The sequence below is a fragment of the Rhinopithecus roxellana genome, chromosome 20 (genome assembly GCF_007565055.1).
Source record: "Rhinopithecus roxellana isolate Shanxi Qingling chromosome 20, ASM756505v1, whole genome shotgun sequence".
Classification (NCBI taxonomy): Eukaryota; Metazoa; Chordata; class Mammalia; order Primates; family Cercopithecidae; genus Rhinopithecus; species Rhinopithecus roxellana.
The window spans coordinates 7,755,840-7,780,671 of NC_044568.1; the positions used below are offsets into that span (position 1 = coordinate 7,755,840).

Here is a 24,832-nt window from a genome sequence, read left to right on the forward strand (position 1 = left end):
AAGAAACAGACACTTACAGAGCACATCCAGGGCCAAGGCTCGTGATAGGGCCTTCTTAGGTATTGATATCCTGTTTAACGTCTGTGACAGGATTATCACATAGATGGTGTCATGTCATCTTCCCCAGCCAGGCCGAGGGATGTCAAGTGACTTGTCCAAGGCCAGGGGACCATGTTTCCTACTATATCAGTCCGCTAGGGCCACCATAACAAAATACCATACATGGGGTGGCTTCAACAACAGAGATTTCTTTTCTCACAATTCCAGAGGCTGGAAGTCCAAGATCAAGGTGTTGGCAGGTTTGGTTTGTTCTGAGGCCTCTCTCTTTGGCTTGCAGACAGCTGCCTTCCTGCTTTGCCCTCATATGGCCTTTTTCTGTGTGTGCATCCTTGATGTGTCTCTCTGTGTGTCCAACTTTCCTCTTACAAGGACACCAGCTAGATTGGATTAGTGCCCCCCCCCCACCCTCCCCCCAGCCTCATTTCAATTTAATCACCTATTTAAAGGCCTTATCTCCAAATACAGTCATATTCTGATTTACTGGGGATTAGGGTTTCAATAGATGAATTTGAAAGGGCTAAATTCAGCCTGTAACTTTTTTTTTTTTTTTTTTGAGACTAGGTCTTTCACCCAGGAGTGAAGTGGTATGAACACAGCTCACTGCAGCCTCAGCCACCTGGGCTCAAACAATCCTCCCGCCTCAGCCTCCTGTGTAGCTGGGACTACAGGCATGTGCCACTGTGCCCAGCTCATTTTTTTAAAAAAAAATTTTGTGAAGACAGGATCTCACTTTGTTGCTCAGGCTTATCTTGACCTCCTGGCCTCAAGGAATCCTCCCAATTTGGCCTCTCAAAGTGCTGGGATTACAGGCATGAGCCACCATGCCTAGCCTCAGCCCGTAACACCTACTCAGTTCAGCAGGTCGTGACAAGCTTCTGGGTACCGAACACTGAGTAGTGGGGGAGAAATGTGCATGCTTAGGCAGAATTCAATGCTTCTTAGACATTTTTATTTATTTCTAAACTCTCAAACAGAATGCTCTCAGAGTGCTAGGTACACAGGAACTCTATTTTGAATGCTTTACAGTATGAATTCATTTGATCATAGGAATAACCATAGGTAGTAGGTGCTATTCTTATCCTCATTGTACAGATGGAGAGACTGAGACACTGAAGGTTAACTAACTTTTTGAAGGCAGTGGTAGCAGAGGTAGAGCCGAATTCAAGCCTGTCATGACTTAATCCTTTGGTGTTATTTTTCTCTTCTTTAAGGACAAACAGAGATCAAGGGCAGACGAGATCAAAGATGCCATCTACGTGACCATGGAGATCCTGTCCAACTGGGGCAACTCGTGGTGGGTGGGTCTCACAGAAGTCGAGTTCTTTGACCTGAATGACACAAAGCTTTATGTATCCCCCCACGACGTGGATATCCGGAACACAGCCACACCTGGGGAGCTGGGCCGCCTCGTCAACAGGAACTTAGCTGTGAGTAGAGGAGACACTGGATTGCTTCTTGGCTGTGTATTCCCATGCATTTTCTCTGCCCTTGATAAATCTATGTTAAGGGTATGAGTGGAGGGAGGAGAAGAACAACAAAATCTGGCCAGGTACGGAGGCTCACACCTGTAATCCCAGCACTTTGGGAGGCTGAGGCAGGCGGATCATTTGAGGTCAGGAGTTCAAGACAACAACAAGCCTGGGCAACAAGGCAAAATCCTGTCTCTACAAAAAACACAAAACATTAGCCAGGCATCATAGCTTGTGCCTGTAGTTCCAGCTACTTGGAAGGCTGAGGTGGGAGGAGATTGAGGCTGCAGTGAGCTGTGATTGTACCACTGCACTCCAACCTGAACAACAGAGTGAGACCCTGTCTCTAAAACAAACAAAAGTAGGCCGAGTATGGTGGCTCACACCCGTAATCCCAGCACTTTGGGAGGCCGAGGTGGGTGGATCACTTGAAGTCAGGAGTTCGAGACCAGCCTGACCAACATGGTGAAACTCTGTCTCTACTAATAATACAAAAATTAGCCAGGTGTGGTGGCACGTGCCTGTAATCCCAGCTACTTCTGGAGGCTGAGGCAGGGGAATCACTTAAACCCAGGAGGCAGAGGTTGCAGTAAGCCGAGATTGCAGTAAGCCAAGATTGTGCCATTGCACTCTGGGTGACAGAATGAGACTGTCTCAAAAAAAAAATAAAAAAATTAAATAAAATCTACCAGAGTTATTCATTTGGGCAAAGTTGGGGAGGAGCCTGAGGGAGCGGTGCTGGCAGAGGCCCCAGATACTCTCTCCCTAAGCTGTTTCCCAGCCCCTGCTCTGTGGGTATTTCTTGGGGGAGCCAATTCACCTTCTTTTATCCACCTTGCAGTTTTCCAGTCACCATCAAACACTGGACCTCAGGAGTCATTAAGGTTAATGGTTGTTCTTTGTAGTTGAAGAAACTACAGCTTGGAGAAGGGCATTGACTTGGCCAAGGTCATGCAGCTGGAAGGTAGTGGAGCCAAGTTCATATCGGGCAGCCTGGGCCAGTACCCTTGCCCACACTCCCTCAGGACCCTGCTGCCCTAGCTCGTGAGGTGCACACTTCACAAACGTTGAATGTTTCTTTCCTTTAAATATCCGACAGAGCCAGGTACAGTGGCCGACACCTGTAATCCCAGCACTTTTGGAGGCTGAGGTGGGCGGATCACCTGAGGCCTGGAGTTCAAGACCAGGCTGGCCGATATGGTGAAATCCTATCTCTACCAAAAATATAAAAATTAGCCAGGCGTTGGGGCACACACCTGTAGTCCCAGCTACTTGAGCTGAGGCAGGAGAGTCGCTTGAACCTGGGAGGGGAGGTTGCAGTGAGCCAAGATCGTGCCATTACACTCCAGCCTGAGCGACAGAGCAGGACTCTGTCTCAATAAACAAACAAACAAACAACAGAATTTACAAAAAAAATGATGGGGGAGGGTACTGGCATTTTTTTCTTCCTGCAACTTGCAAGTTGGATACAAGAGACTGTGAGCTAAACTGAGCCAGAGTAGCCAGCCACATCATCTTTGCTATGCTGGGCCTCAGCTTCGTTCATAATTATCTCATCGGAGACCTGGGAAGATGTTGTTATTGCGTGATCATAGCTCACTGCAGCCTCAAACTCCTGGGCTCAAACTGTCCTCCTACCTCACCTCCTAAATAGCTGGGACTAGAGGCACACAACACCACATCTGGCTAATTTTGTAAAACTTTTTATAGAGACGGGGTCTCACTATGTTGCCTGGGCTGGTTTCCCTGGCCTCCAGTGATCCTCCTGCCTCAGCCTCCCAAAGTGCTGGGATTACGGGCATAAGCCAGCATGCCCTGCCTTTGCTGTTATTGTTATTATTATTAATAGTATTAATACCACTGGGAAAAGTAGTTAGTGTTATTCCCATTTTAAAGAAGAGGAAACAAGAAAAGGGGTGTTTGAAATGTCTGGTTCTAGAGACCCAGATTCTGGTCTTGACTCTGGCCTCGGCAACTTACCTGCCTTCTCTGAGAGTGGATTTTTCTGCCTGCTGAGAAATGGGAGATTGGGTCAATCATCTTTTAGGATTCTTAGATTTCCAGCAGCAGAAACCGAGTCCAGCTCAGTTAGCACATGTTTAAAAAGTAAGTGTGTTTCAAGTCTTTTGAGTAGCTAGTGTACTCACTGCCATGCAGGCCGGGAGAGGACGGGCTTTGTGGGAAAGTTGGGGTTTTAGGGAGCATCCTGGAATGCTGGCCACCACGGGTGTGGTCTTCTTTTGGGGGTGGGAGATAAACAGGAGGATGTGAGATTCTTCTGGAAAGATTCTTCTCTTTGGACTTGAGGTTCTGGGGGAGATTGTGCTGTCCTACTTAGAGAGTTGACTGTTTTGGCCTTTGTGTGAGTGGTCACTTCCATGGCATCTGAAACCATGACTAACTTATGTCCTAAACTGGGTCATAGCTCAAGGTTGGGGGCTGCTTTCAGAGAAGGGAACGAAATGAGAAGGGGAGATGGAGAAAAGGATAAAGCTTCATTCCCTTAGTGCATACAACAACCATTATTGAGATGCCTCGGCAGTGTCGGTTGGCTGGTTGGTTTGTTCTTACAATTCTCTGCTGGAAATAGTCGCAGGAAAGGAAGGCTGATGGGCAAACCTGACTAGGGCAGGGCGTCTTGATGCCAGTTCCACCAAGATGCCCAACGGGGCAGGAAGGGATCCTCCCTGAAGGAGTTCAAGATTGCTTAGAAAATGTGTAATGTATGTCACAAATAAAAATAAAAATTAAGAAATTCAAGATCGCCACTAAAAGAAAGGCGGACTGGATGCTGCATAGCTAAGAAGCAACAGCTGTCCCCAGGGTTGGACTGGGTGGGTCTGAGTCCCCTTCTAGATCAGCAGCTCTGTGATCTCAGCCCTCAAAAGATGCAGTCCCTGAGCTGTGGATAACGGCCGCCTGGGTGCTGTGGCCTGGCCTATCCCTGCTCTGCCTCCAGATTCAAGTCTGTAGGCTCCCATGCTTGCTGCTGGGACTTGGGCCAGCCCTCGCCACCCCTCCCCTACCCCGCTGTTGCAGAAAGCAGTGGCATTTTGGAAGCCTGCTCTCCAGAACAGAGCACACTAGGGACAATAAAAAGCATCGTTGGATTTGATGGGGACCAATTCTGATGATTGCTCTCCCTTTCTTCTGTTTAGCAGAGACTGGGGCGCTTTGCCGTGTGATGACCCATGGTTTTGGTGGTTTTGAGGTTTTTATTTTTTGGCCCTGCGATTGGGACATGAGGCAGCTGTGTCACCCTGGGCTGTTGGGTCTCTGGGCTCATCTGCAGGAAGGCTGGATTCCCCCTTCTTCCCTGATGCAGGGCTTTCCTGCATCCTGGGTCCCAGGCCCAGGGCTACTGGAACACACTGCCTCTCAGAACCATCTAATTGCAGCAGCGTGTGGCAGCCATAGCCTGGTGCATCGCCTCGTTTAACCCTCACATGAACCTTGGGATGACTCTCCCCGTTTTATCAATGAGAAAAAACAAGATGCAGTGAGGAAGAGGCACTTGCCTCAGGCCATAGAGCATGGCTAAGGGAGCCCACCCAACAGCCGAGGTACCTAGAAGTAGACGTTGGGTTTGAAAGAGAAAATGCTTCAGTGGAGGTGAATTGGGGCATTCAAAAGATGTGGGAGTGCCCCAGCCTCTATGGAAACTCCTCCCTTCTGTGCCCGCACCATGTCTCTTACTGGCTGCATCCCAGACCAAGGCCTCAAGATGACTCCAGATTTGTACACCTAGCCCTGCCTGCCCCTCTGAGTTTCTGACGTGAATGTCAACTTCCTGCTTGACATCTCTTGGATCTCTCCTGGCCATCTCAGACTTCGTTATTACTATTCTTATTTTTAGAGACAGGGTCTTGCTCTGTTGCGCAGGCTGGAGAGCAGTGGTGCAGTCATTGCTCACTGCAGCCTCGACCTCCTGGGCTCAGCCACCTTCCCACTTCAGCCTCTCAAGAAGCTGGAACTACAGGCACACACTACCACACTTGGTTAATTTTTTATGTTTTTTGTAGAGATAGAGTCTCACTATGTGGCCCAGGCTAATCTCGATCTCCTGACCTCAAGCAATCCTCCTGCCTTGGCCTTCCAAAGCACTGGGATTACAGGCATCAGCCACCATACCCAGCCCATTTCAGACCTTAGAGATTTAAAGCTTAAGTTTTGATTCCCCTGCCCTCTTCCCCACATCACTTCTTCCTCCAGTATTTCTTGTTCAGTAACCAGCATTGCTGTTGGCTTAGATGTACCACCTAAAGTCTTCCTTGATTGCCCTAGGAAATTATGGATTTCCTATGAGTCTAGAATTATTTCCAAATAAAAAGTAAAAATAATAATAATAATAATAAAAATGTGTGTTTGTGTATGTGTGTGTGTGTGTGTGTGTGTGTGTGTGTATATATATATATATATATATATATATATATATATATATATATTACACTTTCATGTATTGGGGATTGATGTGGTTTGACTGTGTGCCCACCCAAATCTCATCTTGAATTGTAAAAATACCCACTTGTCAAAGGCAGGGCCAGGTGAAGATAATTGAATCATGGGGATGGTACATTTGGGCACAGTGGCTCACACCTATAACCCCAGCACTTTGGGAAGTCGAAGCAGGAAGATCACTTGAGGCCAGGAGTTTGACACCAGCCTGGGCAACATAGTGAGACCCTATCTCTATAAAAAAAAATTAATTAAAAAAAATTAACATGTATGTGTGTGTATATTTATGTGTGTGTGTGTGTGTGTGTGTGTATATATATATGTGAGAGTGTGTGTGTGGGTGTGTATATATATATATATATGATTGTGCCCTTCTCCTACTTAAAACATGTCCACTGTGACTTCTGGTTACCCTTGGAAATAAAGCTCAAGTGCTTTCCCATGGCCTGGAGACTCTCTGTGAACAGGCCTCCACCTCCCCCTCTGCCTGCTTCACACACCCCTGCTTCACACCCAGGCTCCAGCAGCCTTGGGCCTGCCCTCTCTTCTTCCAACCCACCAACCTCATTCCTACCTCTCCAAAACCCTCTTCCTCCAGCTTTTCACGTTGCTTCTCCACATTCAGATTTCAGCCCTAATATCACGTTCTCAGCAAGACTTTCCCTCACCCAACAATTTGGAGGAGTCCTGTTCCCTCCCACCCTGGTCACTATCACATCACCATTTTTCATTTCTTCAGAGCACATCTCACTGTAAGAAATGATCTTGTTTACATGTATATTATGTCTCCCCAATTTAGCTGAAAATTCTTGTCTGTGCTGTTTACACTATATCCCCAATACATAAAAATGTGCCATATATATTATTTTTGTTTTTTTAAACGGAAACATAGCTTGCAGTTTTTTTTGTTGTTGTTGTTTAAGCTTACAATTTTTAAACTTTTTATTTGGAGATAATTTTAGACTCACAGGAAGTTGTAAAATAGTACAGAAAACAGAAGAACAATAGAAGTCAATGAAATCAGAAGTTGGTTCTTTGAGAGGATTAGCAAATTGGCAAACCTTTAGCTGGAATAACCAAAAAATGGTGGGGGAGAAGATTAAAATTACTAAAATCAAGAATGATAGAGAGAACATTGCTATTGACCTTACAGAAGTAAAAAGGATTACAAGGGAAAATGAAATTAAGAAACAATTATGTTTACAATAGCATCAAAAGAATAAAATACTTAGGAATACATTTAACAAAAGAAGTACAAAATGTATATTCTGAAAACTACAAAACATTGTTGAAAGAAATCTAAGATCTAAGAAACTGGAAAAGCATCCCATGTTCATGGATCAGAAGACTTAACATTGTCAAGATGGTAATACTTCCCCAAATTGACCTACAGATTCAGCAAAATTGCTATCAGAATCTCAGCTGACTTCTTTGTACAAATTGACAAGTTGATTCTACAATTTATAGGGAATTTCAAAGGACTAAGAGCGCTAAAATATTATTGAAAAAGAATAAAGTAGAACTCACACTTCAATTTCAAAACATACTACCAACTCTGCAGTGATAAAGACTGCATGGTACTGGCATAGGATAGACATATAGATCAATGAAATAGAATTGAGCATCCAGAAGTAAACCCATGGATTTATAGTCAGTTGATTCCAACAAGGATACCAAGACCATTCAATGGGAAAAGCATAGTCATTCAAAAAATGGCCTTGGGAAAAATGCGTTTCCACATGCAAAAAGATGAAGGTAGATTTCCACCATATGCCTTATGCAAAGCTAACTCAATGGATCAAAGACCTGAATGTAAGAGCTAAAACTTGGAAACTCTTAGAAGAAGACAAAGGTGTAAATCTTGATAGCCTTGAATTTGTCAATGAAGTCTTAGCTATGACATCCAAAGCACAAGCAACCAAAAAAAGGAAAAAAACAGATAAATCAGACTTCATCAAAATTAAAAACATTTTTCCTTCAGATGACACTATCAAGAAAGTAAAAATACAGCCTACAAAAAGGAGAAAATATCTGCAAATTGTATATCTGACAAGGGTCTAATATTCAGAATATACAAAGAAAAAAATCATAATGACAAAAAGATGAACAACCCAATTAAAATATGGCCAAATGACTTTGAATAGACATTTCTCCAAAAAAGATGTACAAATGGCTAGTGAGCACATTAAAGATACTTAACATCACAAGTTGTTAGGGAAATGCAAATCAAAACCACAATGAGATATCACTTCACACGCACTAGCATAGCTGTAATTAAAAAAAAAAAAAAAGAGAGAAAATAAGTATCGATGAGCATGTGGAGAAATTGGAACCTTCATTCTTTGCTTGTGGAAATGTAAAATGGCTCAGCACCTGTGGAAAACAACTTAACAGTTTCTTGAAAAGGTAAATGTAGGGTTACCCATGACCTAGCGATTCCATTCCCAGGTATATACCCAAGATAACTAAAAACATACGTTTATTTAAAAAAAAACTACAAAAAACTTGTACATGCATGTTCATAGCAGCATTATTCAGAATAGCCAAAAAGTAGTAGAAACAGCCAGATGTCCATCAATGAATGAATAAAGAAAATGTAGTATTTCCACAAAATGTAATATTATTCAGCCCTAAAAAGGAAAGAAGTATTGCTACATGCTACAACCTGGATGAATCTTGAAACCATTATGCCAAGTGAAAGAAGCCAGACACAGAAGGCTATGTGTTGTATGATTTCATTTATATGAAATGTCCAGAATAGGCAAATCTGAAGACAGAAAGTAGATTAGTCATTGCCAGGGGCTGGGAGGAGGCAGGAATGGGGAGAGACTGCTAATGAACATGGGTATCTTTTGAGGGTGGTGAAAATGTACTGGAAGAAGATAATGGTAATGGTTGCACAACCTTGTGAATGTACTGAACCTTGTGAACACCACTGAACTGAACGCTTTAAAATGGCGAATTTTATGCTATGTGAATTATATCTCAATATTGAAAAAAAAGGACAGAGAAATCTTATACACCTTTACTCAGTTTTCCCGAGTGGTAAATCCTATGTAACTGTAGTACATAATCAAAACCAGGACCTTGGCATTGGTATTACGTACAGACCTTCATACACTCACTTGTGTATGTACATGTATATGGTTCTATGCAATTTTATCACATATATAGATTTCTTTCTAAAGATACAGACGTCAAGATATAGACCAGTTCCATCACCACCAAGGAGTTCCCTTGGGCTGCTCCTGTACAGCCATACTTCCCCAAGCCCAGTCCTGACAATAGAAACCACTGATTTGTTCCTCTACATACATTTTGTCATTTCAAGAATGCTATGTAAATGGAATCATACCATTTATATAGCATTTATATCATTACTAAAGTCGGTAACCTTTCTGAAACTCGCTTTTTTTACTCAGTGTAATGCCCTTGACATCCTTCCATATTGTTGTGTGTGTCAATAGTTTGTTCCTTTTTAATGCAATAATTTATTAAATTGGAGCTACTTCTGAGGGCAGCGCACTATCTCCCTGCGGGTTGCTATTCAGTGTTATGTTAATGCTGGAGTTAAAAAGGCACCTTTGGTTTAGGAGTTAGAAAGTTACCTCCTCAGAGAAGCCTTCTCTAACCATCCCTTCTAAAATAGCTGTTCTATGGGCCATGAATAATTCTCTCTTATTTTTTCCCTAGAATGTGTCCCTGCTTGATTTTTTTTTTTCTTGGAAACATTACCTGTTTGCCTTCCCTCATAGCACAGAGCTACTAGGACCTGGTGGGTTAGGTTCCCTTGCACATGCCCCATGTCTGGCTCAGCATCGGTCCCCCAGGAGGAGCCCTGTACAGTGTTTGTTGGGCAAGTTATGGAGTAGATGTGTCTGTGCCTGCTTCCACCCTTTTGCCCTAGCACTTCAGGGTACGCTGACTGCTTTTCTGAATGGCAGCATTGAGATTTCTTTCCTGGAGGATTCTTTTTTTGGCCTCCAGGGCCCGCTTTACCACCCATACAGAGAGAAATAGAGAACCCCCAGGAGCAGCACTCAACCAACATTGGTGGAAGTTGGGGTATAAATACCCCAGCTCCCTGGCCCCGTTGGTGCAGTCACTCTGGCACCTGTTCCACCCTGGTTCCCAGATTCCCTGGGGGGATTAAGGTCTAGTTGCCCACAGGAGCAGCTGTCTTCATAACATACCCTTTATGAGCCACCTTCCCTGCCTTGTCTCACTTCTTCACTCTCCCATTGATATTTTCTGCTCTGTCTAAATAAGCTACTTACACATGGATCCTTGCCTCAGAGTCTGCCTCAGGGGAATCCAGAGACAGAATGAATTAATGCATGAAAGATGGAGGTTCGGATCCTCACTCCACCACGTAGGCGCCGAGCAACCTTAGGCGATCCCACCCCTCACTGAGCTTTGGCCTGTTTTGGTCAGTAGCACATGCATTACAGCAATGCCCACCTCCTGGGGTTTCCAAGTGAAAGAAGCCAGAACCAAGAGCAGTAACAGCAGCATGAAGGCACCCGATTCCCGTTCTGCTGTATTCCTTACCCCCTGTGATGGGGAGGGAGGAGCCGCAGATGCTCTGCCTCCTGCCCTGGCACCGAGGGGTTTTCCCAGCATGTGCCAGGTCAGTCCTGGGCAGCTTCCTATCAGCCTTTCTCTCTGAGATCCTGTCTGTGGAGAGAAAACATCAGGAGGCTGGGGTGCTAATGAGGCCCAGAGTTATCCTCAGGTTAATGTTCTTTGACTTTGAACACCACAATTCCCACTTAGGCCTCCTGTTATTCCTCCTGCTGACAGAAATGTGAAGGGAAATCAATTACAGTCCCCTAGCCCACATCTAAGGGTCAGCCATCAGTCTCTTCCTTTGTCAGGCAGTCACAGTGACCCATTTTAGGCCCCCACTCAGCAAAGGAATGAGACTCACCCGCTGGATTTGGGGATGTGGTTTCTTGACCCCTCGCAGCTGCCCAGAGCACTAGAAGTTCTTGTAGAGCTGGAGAAACTTGCCAGAATAAGTCAGAACCCCTTGAACTCATCGTTCCCCCTTAACAAAAGCCACCTCCTCCCTCCTGAAAGGCACCATTGTCACCGAAACAAGCCCCCTTTGTCCTCCACCGCAGCTGGAGCCTGGGCCTCCCATCTCCTGGGGGCCGATAAAACCCCAGATCAGCCAATCCTCCCTCCCTGGCTCTGTCAAGTAGCAGGCACGTTCCTGGTGGCGGGGAGTCTGTCGAGATGTTCTCAAATGCAGGGCGATGCCCCTTTGAGATAAAAGGGACAAGTCAGCCAGTGTCAGGCCCGCAGAGGTTGCTTATTGGCAGATGGGACTTGCTGCTGCTGCCCTAAACAAGGACCACAGACTCAATGCCTACAGGGGCCAGGCAGAGGCAGAAGAGGGAAGCGAGGTGGATGTGAAGCAGTAGGGAGTGGTGGGGACCGTGGAGCCCTGGGGAATGGTGGGCTTCAGGGGCTACACACTCTTGGCTCCAGGAAACGGCCGTCAGGGTTCCTGAGCTGCCATGTTTTCTGAGTCTGCAGAGGCACCGGAAATCTGGCTGTTTGGAGAAATCTCCCCACTCCGCCACCACCTATTTTTGAGACATTCTCACTCCATCACCCAGGCTGGAGTGCAGTGGTGTAATCTTGGCTTCCTGCAACCTCCACCTTCTGGGTTCAAGTGATTCCCCTGCCTCAGCCTCTCCAGTAGCTGGAATTACAGGCCCGCCACCATGCCCGGCTAAATTTTGTATTTTTTTTTTCTTTTAGTAGAGACAGGGTTTCACTACGTTGGCCAGGCTAGTCTTGAACTCCTGACCTCAAATCATCCACCCGCCTCGGCCTCCCAAAGTGCTGGGATTACAGGTGTGAGCCACTGCACCTGGCCCTCATATTTTTCCTTTTTTCTTAGAGACAAGATCTCACTGTGTTGCCCAGGCTAGAGTGCAGTGGTACCAAACTCCTGGGCTCAAGTGATCCTCCCACTTCAGCCTCCCGAGTAGCCAGAACTATAGGCAAAAACTGCCATACCCTGCTAATTAAAAAAATTTTTTTTGTAGAGACAAGGTCTCTCTATATTACTTAGGCAGGTCTCTAACTCCTGGCCTCAAACGATCCTCCTGCCTCAGCCTCCCAGATCACTGGGATGAAAGATACGAGCCACTGCACCTCTCTGAATCTCCCCGTTTTTAAATGTTGGCAATGAATTTGTGTGTGTGTGTGTGTGTGTTTTTAACATTGCATGAACCAAACAAATACCCCTGCAAGCCAGATCCAGCTTACAGTCTGTTCTCTGTTTGTTTGTTTTTTGGGTTTTTTTTGGAGATGGAGTTTGGAGTTCAGTGACACAATCTTGGCTCACTGCAACATCCACCTCACGAGTTCAAGCTATTCTCCTGCCTCAGCCTCCCGAGTGGCTGGGATTACAGGCGTGCCCCACCACGCCCAACTAATTTTTGTATTATTAGTAGAGACAGGGTTTTGCCAAGTTGGCCAGGCTGGTCTCAAACGCCTGACCTCAGGTGATCCATCTGCCTCCCAAAGTGCTGGGATCAGAGATGTGAGCCATCGCACCTGGCCTACAGTCTCCTCCCTAAAGCTTTAATGAAAGGGCAGATGTTAGGAGGCACACTCCATTTATGCATTCACTTAGTCATTTATTTATTACACAAAGGTTTGTTTTTTCTTTTTTTTTTTTTTTTTGGCATCTTCCATGTGCCAAGAAACTATGCTAAAAGCCTAGGGTTCTGGAATAACTAGACACGACCCCTTCCCTTGAGCTCACGGCTGAATGGGGGCATGACATGGACGTGAAAAGAGATGATCGTGGGACTCCGAGGTAGGCAACAAGCTTGGGGACTGCAAGGAGCCAAGGGCACTTGGATTTGCTGAATTCCCCAGATTGAGAAGGTTAGGAAGAGAATTGCGAGAATTGCAAGCAACCAGAGGCCCACCCTATGCCAAGGCACCGGGTCAAGCCAGCGTGGACACGTTTGGGAGCAGCTGTGAGCAGCTGTGAGTTTTGTCCCAATGGAGAGTGAACAGGTATTGCAGAAAGCCAAGAAAAGGCGGCTGGCGCTGAGAAAAGTCCCCCAGTTTGGCTTTTTCCATCTGCACCCAAAGCACTCATGACATGCAATTTTGTCGGTGCAAAGGAGAATGACAGCAAGGCGTCCCTGTTCACCTGCCCCTGGGGCCTCCATCAGGGGGAGTCTGCAAACTGAAGCCTCCAAGCTTGGAAACCCTGAAAGGAACAGAATAAATCCCAGGGCTCAGTGCCCTGGCCCTGGCCCAGCCAACGCCTGAGCCAGTGGCTTTCTTTCTTTTCTATTTTAAAATTTTAAAAATTTGGCAGGGTTTTACAAAAGAAAATCAAAGGCTCTGTTTGCCAGGTTAATCAAATAGCGTCCTGTCCTTCTCTCTAGCGTCTTTCCCCTCCCCCAGAGCTCTCCTCAAAGCCGATTAAGTTGATTAAAATAAAGCCCGCTGCATTTTAAATTCCGTCTGGTTGGCAGATCAGAGGGGTCCGTGTGGCAGCTTTGTGCAGGGGGTGGGACGGGGTCAGTAGCCTGCCGTGAAGTGCCGTCCAGACGGGGTGATCTGAGTCCCCAGTCTGGGTGATGGCAATGGGGTGGCCTGGCTGCCTGCCCTGAGCCCTCACCAGGCCTCTCCTGGTTTTCGTGAGCCAAAGAGCCACTGCCATTTTACTTTGGGGAGAGGCAGAAATGTGCCTAATGATTTCCCTCTCTTGCTGGCCTTCTAGGACAAGAAAGACTCCTCCCCGTGGACCTGCCCCTTCCGCCCGCCTCTCCAGCTGTTTTTTGTTGTTCGAAACACAAGACAGCTGGGAGACTTCAGTCTGGCCAAGATCAAGGTTCGGAATTACTGGACAGCTGATGGCGTAAGTAACAGGCGCTGGTTCCCCACTGGGCACTGGGTTGATGGAAACGCTTAGCAGTTTGCCAATAGCCTGATTCCTAAAGTTGCAAAATGGATACCTGGAGGCCCTGCTGGCCTTGTGTATGCAGCAGGAGCCTGCTGGCAGTTTCACACTGCATTCTTATAGCCCCCAGGGACAGAGCTTCCGGCTGCTGGCGTTGGGAGGTGGTATCAGGCCACCCTTGGGGGAACTGGAAAAATACAAGCTGAGACTCAGTTTTACAGATAAGGAAACAGACACACAGAGAGATTATGTAACTTGCCCCAAGTCACATAGCCAGTCAGTGTCAGAGTGAGAATGTGAACGCCTGCATTCGGACTCCAGGCCCTTTCTCATAGCCTTCACTTCTCAAATGTTAACTTGCACTGACTCATCCGTGGGATCTGGGATCTTGCTAAAATGCAGGTTCTAATTCAGCAGGTCTGGGGCAGGGCCTGAGATTCTGCAGGTCTGGCCAGCTCCCAGGCATCCCAATCTTCCTGTTCTGTGGACCTCACTGTGACTAGCCAGGCTCTTAACCTCTGGCTGTTGTGCCCCTCTGGTTCTATTTTTTATTTTTTTAAAGACTAGTCAAGTACAGTAATGAGAAGGGGCGATAGAATGGAAAAAGGAGTTAGTTCTGTAACTGACTGTGATCAATTGAGATAACTTGCTACCTTTGGACCTACCACCTTGGGTTGCAGGATCCACACCCTCCTTTCTAACCTCACACTATCTACCCTCATGCTGCTGCCTGTGCCCACACCCTTTCCTTCCTTCTCCGGGCTGTTTTTCATGCACTCATAGTTCCATCAGGGAACTAAATAGTGAGGAAGGATGGGAATTCACTTGGCCTATCTGCCCTTCTTATGGTAGACATAGGGGCAAGAGTTGTACTTTCCTTTCAAATCTGTAAGGGAAGCAATCGTTCAAGTGAGATTATAAATAGGAATGGAGCGTCACCTTCAGTCTTGCTAGAGACATTAGGGAGTGGTGAGGACTATGGCAGACTGGCAAGCCCATGCCCTAGGGAAAGGGAAGGGCACTTTTCAGCTTCAACTAAGGGTTGCTTTGTAGAATACCAGCCAGTTCTGCTAGATCTTCCCAACATGCCCAGAGAGCTGGATATCTGAGTTTTGACATGAGCCTTCCTTATTTGTAAATGTCAGTAGCTAATTTAAGTTCTTTTTAAACCACCATACAATTCAAACAAAACTCTTCTTTTTGAACTAGCCTGCCGCCGACTGTGCGTAGTGTGGAGAAAGGAGCCCGCCTCAGGCTGGGAGAGATCAGGGAAGGTTCTTGAAGGAACACACACCTGAGCTGTGATGGCAAAGGACAATGGCAGTCAGCTGAGGCAGGAAAGGAGAAAGTGTATCCTGGATGGAGGGCCCTGCATGTTCACAGGCATGGAGGTGTGAAAGAACATAGCCTCCTAATCGCTCTCACTGGCCCTAGGCCCAACCCAGTCTGTCTCCAGCAGCCTCCAGGGAGATCCAGTCACACATCATTGCTACTTCAAACCATCAGAGCCTCCCCTTGGCCCAGAGGATCAAGGTCAACCCGCTGAGTGTGACATCAGAGCCTCCTAATCCCCTCACGCTGGGCCCTGCCTCTCTCCTGTCAGAATGCAGGCTGCCCTGGCTTTCCACCCCCTGACCATGGTAGTGATACCTTTATCTCTGCCCCTCACACCCCCATCTCACTCAACTCAGAATGCCCATCTCTGCCTCATATTCCTGGAAACCCAGACGTCACTTTCTCCAGGAAGCCGACCCTGCCCCCTGCCCCCTGCCTCTTGCACTTCTCTGGGACCTCGTGAACATGTTCCACCATCTCCTGACCGGAATTTATGGCTACTTTCCCAGGCCACCATGGACCCCTTAAGAGACATCTCCACCCCGAGTCATCTCCACTCCCGCCCTAGTGAAAGGAGAAATACATGGTTGATGGATGGATGAATAAATGAATGAATGAATGAATGAATGAGTTCATGTTCCCAATAATCCATAAGCAGCTGTGTTATCCTTACTGCTATCCAGATGAGAGGATAGGAGAGGCTAGGTGGCTTGCACAAGACCACATGGCAGGTTGGAGGCAGAACTGGGAACCTAGTCCCAGAGAGGCAGTCCTCCCCTCTTCCCTCCCTCCTTCCCTCCTTCCGATCCTCCCTTCCTGAGCTGCTTCTTGCTAGTTCTGCCACCCACCAGCTGTCCATCCACCTAGTGCTCACGTCCCGAGCACCTGTCAGTTGTGAGGCACCGCAAGTCAGGAAACTAACAGGACAGGCAGCCCTGGCCAGCTGTGTATACACACAGTGCTGCCCAGAGCTTTCTCTCATTTCTGATCTTTGAAGTTGTTTGTTTGCTTGTTTGTTTTTAAACAAACACCTGAAGTTTAAACTTGAAAAAAAGAAGGCCAAGCCACTGGGAACTTGTGGAAATTTCTCTGGGTGTGTCAGACCCGCCTTCTCCACTTGCCAGCCCTGGCCTCTTGTGTGCTCAGAGGCTGGCCCTCAGACCCCGGAATGCAGCCCCAGCCCACATAGTCACGGCACACTGCGAGCATCTGGGGCCAGGTCTTCTCATTCCAAGTCCCACTCAGTGCTTCCTGGCAGGTGGCCATCGGCACCCTCTTCTGGAATGGGCAATGGAACAATGCCAGCTGCCCGGGCCTGTGCCCTGCAGCTCGGCCCTGTCACTGAATATATATCTCAGGACAAGGAAAGCAGATTTTATGTGCAGGATTACAACAAAGATAAGCTTCATCCCTTTTGGCCAGGGCCTGCCTTTGTTCTTTAACCTATGCTCAGCCTTCCTTGTGCTTATAGAATTGTCTAAAAAGGCATAGGGTCTTAAGAGTCCCTCAGGAGCTTGGGGTGTCGTCACGGGTGCGTGGGGGAGCTGTTGGCTGCAGGGATTTGAGAGCCGAGGTCTTTCCGCACTCAGGGTGGAGTGTGGAGGACTGCGGTTCCTGCCGGGCACCGCTTATGTAACACACACCCATCTGTTGCCAGAATATACCAGGAGCAGAAAAGCGCAAACAAATGCAGCTGCAGGTTGGTTTGATTTAATATTCTCCAGAGGATGCTATTACTGTGTGTTTTAGAGGAGATAAAATGAGAGTTTATAGGAAATATAGCTTGGCCTGGTAGACATGGCTTGTTAATACAGTGTTTTGTGTATGGGAATCTGAAGAAGAAAAGTTAAATGTGGGCAGCTAATCCAACCAAGGCTTATTTAGAATGGAAGAAAGGAAGGGATTAGAAAAAGGGGAGTCTCTTTTATTGGGAAATGTGCTGCCTGTGAAATCCTCACGCTAGCATTTACGGACTCCTTCCCCCCTCACTTAGTGATGCTGTAAGTGTCAGCTGGGCCAGAGGAGAGGGATGGGAGAGGCGAATTGAGGACGTGGAGGCTGCACTGCCACCACAGCAGTGCACAGAAGGCAGCAAACAGATGCCTCTACTTGTGACAGCTGCCACTTATTCAATGCCATAGGTATCAGGCACGTATAGGCACCCTGTGGGCACTCAGTAAATATTCAATGCATGAATGAATAGCTGAACAAATGAATCATCTCAGTTAACCCCCAGTGATCCTATGAGGCAGGTAGTGGTATTTCCCATCTTATAGACGAAGAAACCAGAACTTAGGACAGTGAGATCCCAGATGGCAAATAGGCTGTGTCTCTTTTGCCAATGCTGATGGGAAACAGCTTGCTGGAGTGCCATCCTGAGAAAGATCTGGAACCTTCTTTCTGGTTCATCGAGGAAAGGGCGCAATGATTGATCAGCCACGTCTGCCGTGGGCTCAGGAGGATATGCTACTCTGTGTGTCATATCTTTTGGTATTCCCCAGATTAAGTGACTTGCCCAGCTAGCAGGTGGTAAGAGACAAAGTCGGGGAGGGGAATTTGAGGTCCGCTTTGTCTTTCTCTGGTTTTTCACGGCACTGGTTCTCCTGCAGAGTGGCATCTGTTGGGAGGAAGAAACCGATAGTCTCCCTTCTATAGTAGGTAATAACTCATCCAAAAAGTGGGCTTCCAGCAGCTCTCCATGCTCCATCTGTTTGCCTTTATAATAGTCATATTAGCTATGTGTGACAGTACAGATAAGCACACCATCCCCACCATCACCCACAGCGTCACCACGCAAGTGCCGCCTCCAGCCTGGTCACGCTAGGAAGTGGGACAGCAGTGAGCATCCAGGCAGGACGGGCACCCAGGGTATATTTCATATACAGAAAGGCACTCATTAAATTGTTTTTGATAAATAAACGCTACATTTCCCCAGGGGCATATTTCTGTGACATGTAATGTGGTCTAGGCCAGGGGTCCCCAGCTCCCAGGCCACAGACCAGTACCAGTCTGAGGACTGTTAGGAACCAGGCCGCATAGCAGGAGGTGAGCCCCGGATGAGCCAGCATGACCGCCTGGGCTCTGCCTCCTGTCAGATCAGCAGCGGCATGAGATTTTCACAGGCATGGGAACCCTATTGGGAACTGCACATGTGAAGGGTCTAGGCTGTACGCTCCTTATGAGAATCTAACACCTGATGATCTGAAATGGAACAGTTTCATCCCAATACCATCCCCACCCCTGCCACCATCCATGACAATAACACAGGACAGTGAACGAGGGCCACAGGGAGGAGGAGGCCGGGCTGCTTGGAGCCAGGTGGCCAGAGTCCTTCCCTGAGCTCAGTGATGACCAGGAGCATCCATGGGGCATCTGTGGGAAGGGCATTCCCCACAGGGCACAGCAGGAGCAAAGGCCCTGCAGCAGGAGTTCAAGGACTGTGGTTTTGCCAAGTGGCTGGAGCATGGGGAACAAGGAGTGTCATGGGAGGTCCCAGAGGGAGGTGGGGACAAGATCCTGTGAGCCAGCAGGTTTGGATCTGATTTGGAGACAGGCAGAATATAGTATGGTCAGAGCCAGCCCATCTGAGACCATGTGGCCTGAGGCAGGTTACCTCACATCTCTATGCCTCAGCGTTATCTGGAAAATGGGATATTGTCCAGTGAATGCATGTAAAGTGCTCTGAGTTGTTCCTGGCCTCCTGCCCTCTGTACAAGGGTGAGTTATTAGTGTCATCGCTGGAGGCTTGTGAGCAGGGTGACATGATCTGATGGACGATGTTTGTTTGTTTGTTTGTTTGTTTGTTTGTTTGTTTTTCTAGATAGTCTCTCTCTGTTGCCCAGGCTGGAGTGCAGTGGCGTGATCATGGCTCACTGCAGCCTCAACCTCCTGGGTTCAAGTGTTCCTCCTACCTCAGCCTCCCAAGTAGCTGGGACTCCAGGTGTGCACACCACCACAGCTAGTTTTTTTTTTTTTTATTTTTTGCAGAGATAGGCAGGTCTCAAACTCTTGGCCTCAAGTCATCCTCCCGCCCCAGCTGGGATTACAGGTGTGAGCCACCACGCCCGGTCCTGATTGAGGAACTTAAAAGACTACTCTGGTTGATTTGGATAATGGATCAGGGAGCAGAGGGAGCCCAGAGAGAGGAGGCTCAAGACATAGTCTAGCTAAGAACAGCCTAGCTAAAGATGGTGGTGGCTTGGATGAGGGTGTCAGTGCTCTTGGGGTGCCCTTTGGGTGGACTCAACTCATCCTATGGCTATTTGCATTTTCAGCAATGCCTTTTTCTGGGAAGAAGTTTCAAATGAATGCAAAAGTGAAGGGATTAGTTCAGTTATGAGGCGTGTGTCCATCACCTACTTCAATAATTATCAACATTCTGCTATTGTTGTTTCACGTATCCCCCTAACATTTGAAAGCAAATTGTAGTTATCACACTATTTCACTCATAAATCCTTCAGTATACATCTCTAACAAAAAAAGACATTTGTTTGTTTATTTTTCTGTAACCTTGATGACACTATCGTGCGTAGCCATAATTAATTATCATGCTCTGATACCTACTTCATATTTAAACATTCCTAATTCTCTCAAAATTATTTCTTTTACACTTGGTTTGTTTGGATCTGATACAAACCAAGACCAAACATTGCAATGACTCGGAAGTCAAAGATGTAACCTTCATTTGGTCACCCGAGTCAGTGTGGCCTGATGGCTCTGCCCCATGGCAGGGTTTGGGCACTGGGGGGGCCCAGGAAGTATGATGGGCATCTTAGCAGGGCAACTGGTGAAAAGGGGACTGACCCCATTGCGTGGGGAGCTTCCTGAGCTGTGGACTTCAGGCTTGGTCTAGGCCACTGCCAATGGCCAGAGGGTGCTTTCCATTGGGTGGGATGCAGTGAGTACAGTCTGTGGGCAGAGTCCTCACTCAGGTAGGTACAGACATGGTAGCCATGAGAGTTCCAAGAGGGTCAGCCTTAAAGTGGGTCCCCAGCCAGCAGGGGAAGGAGAGGTGAACAGAGAATTCAGCCTTTATTTATTTATTTATTTATTTATTTATTTATTTATTTAGAGACAGAGTCTCGCTTTGTCACCCAGGCTGGAGTGCAGTGGCCTGATCTCAGCTCACTGCAAACTCCACCTCCTGAGTTCAAGCAGTTCTCCTGCCTCAACCTCCTGAGTAGCTGGGACTACAGGCACGCACCACCATGCCCAGCTAATTTTCATATTTTCAGTAGAGACGGGTTTTGCCATGTTGGCTGGGCTGGTCTCGAGCTCCTGACCTCAAGTGACCACTTGCCTCAGCCTCCCAAAATGCTGGGATTTACAGGCATGAACCACTGGGCCCAGCCACATTCAGCCTTTAAAGAGAGCAGCCCCACAAGAACATGGGGATTCAGAGCCAGGCTCTACTCCTAGAGAGAATGAAAGTGGACGCAGAGCCAGCATGGAAGCTGAGACCCATGTCCTGTGCTGTGCAGACCAGGTGGGCAGGCTGCAACTGGAAGTAGGCAGATGTCTGGGCAGGGGAGGGCTGCCCACCCAGGTGTAGGTGCTGACTGGCGCAGCAGGAGAAATCACAGATCGCCTGGAGGGTGGAGCTTCCCACCTGCCTCCTGCCAGCCTTGGCCAGGACTGACTCAGTAGCTGAGCCTGTTGATTGGAGTTCTCAGTAGCAGGGCTGTTTTATCAGCCAGGATTCTCTTGTAGCAAAAGACAGAAAACCCAATTAAAACTGGGTTAAGCACAAAATAGAAGTCTTTGGCTCATGTAAGAGAAGACACTGGGTGGCTGACTTTAGGTATGGCGGCATCCAGGAGTTCACATGATGTCATCAGGAATCTGCCTCCCTCCATCGCTTAGCTCTCTTCTCCTCTGTGCTGGCCTCATCCTCAGGTTCCACGTGGTAGCCCCCAGTGGCATCAGGTTCATGTTTATTTCAGCAGCCCCTGCAGAAAGAGACTGCCCTCATGAAAGCTGCAATCTAGCGCTTATTATTGGTCAGACCTGCATTGCTACCTGGGGTGGGCCCACATTATCCACATGAGGTGAAATTAAGAGAAGGCTGGATTTTCAATGGGAAATTGAAGTGCTGCCTCTGAAAGAGGGAAAAATCACCAGGGAAGATAGAAAATCATACCCGACCTAGGTCCTTTTTCTTTTTCTCCAAGAACATAGGAGTCACATGCTGTTGAATTTATTCATCAGCTCCCAAACTTAAACCTTCCTTGACACTTAACCACATATCAAAGCTGCAGGCCTGACCACTGGATCGCTATTTCTGGCCTTTCTTACTGTGAATGCACACTACTGCCACTTGGCACACCCAAACCCTGCCCATCTGTCCACCCACACCAGGCTTCCTTCTCCACTTCCTTTTTCTGTCTGCGCCAGCTCCTGGCTCACAACTTTGATCCTCTGACTTCCCTTTGCCCCTCACTGTCAGGCATCTCTAAGTCCTACCAGTTCGATTTCCAAAACCAGTCTCCTTCCCAATCCAGCTCATCCCTCCCCTTCTGCCTGTTGCTGTGTGAAGCCTTATTCCTGTGTATCCCCATCCTCCCCTCCACTGCTCATGGGCTCAGCCCCTCCTCTCATCAGCAGAGGTTTGTCAATTGCCCCAAGCCCAGGCATTGTGCTGGGAATCAGCACTGATCCACTGCCTGCCCCTGCAAGCTCGTGCCCAGGCAGGGGAGGCCCGGGGCCCTGCAGTGAAGGGGATGAGCCCAGGCCCTCCCAGCTGCAGAATGCCTCAGGGGAGCAACCATGACCCACTGCTGTCACATGCCTCCCAGAGCATCCTGGGAAGAAGGCTGGACACAGAGGCTGTGCACCGGTCACCAGATGCAGCTCACAGGTAGACTTCTGCTGGATCACATGTTTTCAAAATTATTTGAATTAATAGCCAACATTTTTAAATTGGGAGGTTTTGCATGAAAATATGAAGTTTTTTGCATTTTTTGAGAAACTAGAAGATCCCACATTTATACCTGGAAACTTAAGTGGAGCTGAGTCACAGCGACATCATTGTCCTTGTACCCCATTGCCTGTCTCATTTGCAGTACTTGCCTGGACCCTGAATGCGTTTGCATTGGTGACTTCCACCACTCCCTGACCCCAAAATCTGACTCTCTGGCTCTTTCATGCTTAGATAGCTTTGACCTCCCACTGGCCCCCATAAAACTCTTCTGTCCCCTCTGCCTTAGCTCCTGCCATCCCCAGAGCCTGGAATACCTGACCCCTCTTGTTACAAACCTGCCTTTCAAAACACTGAGGTTCAGCTTGAGCCTGACTTCACAGACAAGCCTCCCCGTACCCCTAGCCTGCCTTAGGCCCCTTCCAGGGGTATCCAGCCACACCCTTCCTGGCACCAAGTCCCTGCTTCCTGAGGGTGTTCCTTAGGGTCCTGAGTTTCTGACATACAAACAGGCACCCCCGGCCAAATCTGCCCTGTGATGCATTCGGTTTGGTCTTCACAGTGTTTACAGCTTATGAATTGTTTAATGACAACATTTGGAAATTGGCTTTTGATGACCTGGCAATATTCCCTCTCTTTCATCCACTGGCTGGAGTGGAATGCTCCCTGCTTCCTCTGGACTTGAGGGTATGCGTCGTTCAGCTCACAGACACCCATGGCTGCGGTGCCACTAGCATTTGAGCATGCGACCCCTTCACCTACAGCTGGTTGTGAGCTCTTCAAGGCGAGGACCCTGGCTTGCTTCCTTTGCATCCCACACAGGCCAGGACCCTCCCCTACCACCCCCGCCCCCCAACACCAAAAGACCCCCATACAGTATGGGCTGCATTGAATAAAATTGCAAGATTTGCATGCCAGGGCCTCAACCCAAACTTAGTTGAGTTTTGACCTCAGAGTGCATAGGGCTCCTCCTATGGCTGCTGCCAACCTCTGCCAGAAACTGGGGGATTGCTGCACTGGGCCCTGCAGAGCATTGTCTCTGACCCATGCCAACCCGAGCAGCCAGCCTCGATGGGTCTATACATTTACGGTGCAGTACATTAGGTACAAGACATGAGGGTAACTCCTGTTTCTTGCATATGTGGCACGCAGCATTTTATATAGCACTTTATGTAAATCAGCTCATTTATTCTGCACAATAGTCCTATGAGACAGGTACTGCAGTTACCAGCTCCATTTTACAGATGGGGAAACTGAGGTACAGAAAGGCAGAGCAACTTGCTGACGATCACATGACTACCGGTGCCCACTTCACAGCCCTGCTTTTCTTTTTCTTTCCTTTTCTTTTCTTTTCTTTTTTTTTTTTTTGAGACGGAGTCTCACTCTGTTCCCCAGCTAGAGTACAGTGGCATGATCTCGGCTCGCTGCAACCTCTGCCTCCTGGGTTCAAGCGATTCTCCTGCTGCAGCATCCTGAGTAGCTGGGATTACACATGTGTGGCCCCATACCTGGCTAATTTTTTTGTATTTTTAGTAGAGATGAAGTTTCACCATGTTGGCCAGGCTGGTCTTGAACTCCTGACCTCAGATTATCCATCCACCTCGGCCTCCCAAAGTGCTGGGATTACAGGCATGAGTTACTGCACACGGCACAGCCCTGTCTTTCTATAGAGTGACCATTGTCACTGGAGAGCCAGGCCCTGCAGGAGGGTAGCCATTATTCCTCATGTTAGTGCCAACACAGCCTAAGTTTTTCAACAGAGGCCAGAAATGCACCTTGTTATGTGAAAGCTCGCAATTTGTAAATATTACTAATAATTCTAAAATTCTTAAATGCTTGGTGAGCTAAACGAGCATGGTTTCAGCCAGAGGACCACCAGTGTGTGAACTAATCAGATCCCATCCACGTTCGTTATCCTGAGTCTGTGATGCCAGGTGGGGCATGGCATGGTCTTCCCAGAGTGTGGCATATAGTAGGTGTTTGTTAAATGTCTCAGTGTCTTACCATCTTCTTCTCTCCCTTCTAGGAAATCAAATTTCACATTACAAAGAATGGTTTTCACTGGCCTTCCTCCCAAGGGACATGTAAAAGACCATGAAGGTCACTCCCCAATGAAACCAGAACTCCCTGAAAGTTTATTCCCCAAAGCAAGACCTCAGGACAGATAGGAATAGCCCTTTCCCCTGTCCTTGAAGATCTTGCCTCCTGGGGAGGACAAGCATGTGTCTGTGGACACTTGGCTAAGCAGTAGGTGCAGAGAACCAGGTTGCAAGCCCAACACTGAAACCTCAGAGGAAGACTCAAGTCAACCAGAGTCGGGGAGGAGGGGAAGACAGGGAGGGCCAGGGGCTCCCTGGAGGAGTCAGTCAGCCCTTGAGCCAGGTGCTGAAGTGTGCGTGGCAGCGCTCTGGGAGACAGCACCTCACCCCCCCCATAGCCCTCCATACCTCGATAGACCTACAGTTGGGATAAAAGCAGTGAGTCCAGGAGACAAACCCTAAACCCCTGGCCCAGAACCCCTGACTCCTTCCTGTTCTGGAGCTAGCACTTCCGGGCAAAGAGCTAGGAAGGACAGCAGCCCATGCTTTTGCTCTGCAGAGGTGCCAGTGAATGTTCCCAGCCAATGACACAACTCCCAGAGTGTGGGACTCC

At 47.8% G+C, this 24,832-nt stretch overlaps 1 protein-coding gene and 1 long non-coding RNA gene across 5 annotated transcripts in view; one reads left to right on the forward strand and one right to left on the reverse strand.

Annotated features, from left to right (window-relative positions):
- KIAA0556 (KIAA0556 ortholog) overlaps positions 1-24,832 on the forward strand; it is a 232,651-nt gene that overhangs the window by 159,252 nt on the left and 48,567 nt on the right. For all 3 annotated transcript variants that reach the window (XM_030925123.1, XM_030925124.1, XM_030925125.1), the window contains 2 exons: positions 1,272-1,487; positions 13,750-13,887. In XM_030925123.1, coding sequence (XP_030780983.1) covers positions 1,272-1,487; positions 13,750-13,887 — 354 coding nt within the window. The remainder of the gene's footprint in view (positions 1-1,271; positions 1,488-13,749; positions 13,888-24,832) is intronic.
- On the reverse strand, positions 988-11,231 carry LOC115895241. Of its 2 annotated transcripts, none has more exons than XR_004055442.1 (3): positions 10,915-11,231; positions 10,446-10,657; positions 988-1,485 (listed from the first exon to the last, which is right to left on the reverse strand). It is a non-coding gene; the product is annotated as an uncharacterized LOC115895241 (long non-coding RNA). The 2 variants fall into 2 exon arrangements; XR_004055441.1 differs by having other exon boundaries at positions 988-1,724; positions 10,536-10,657; positions 10,915-11,006.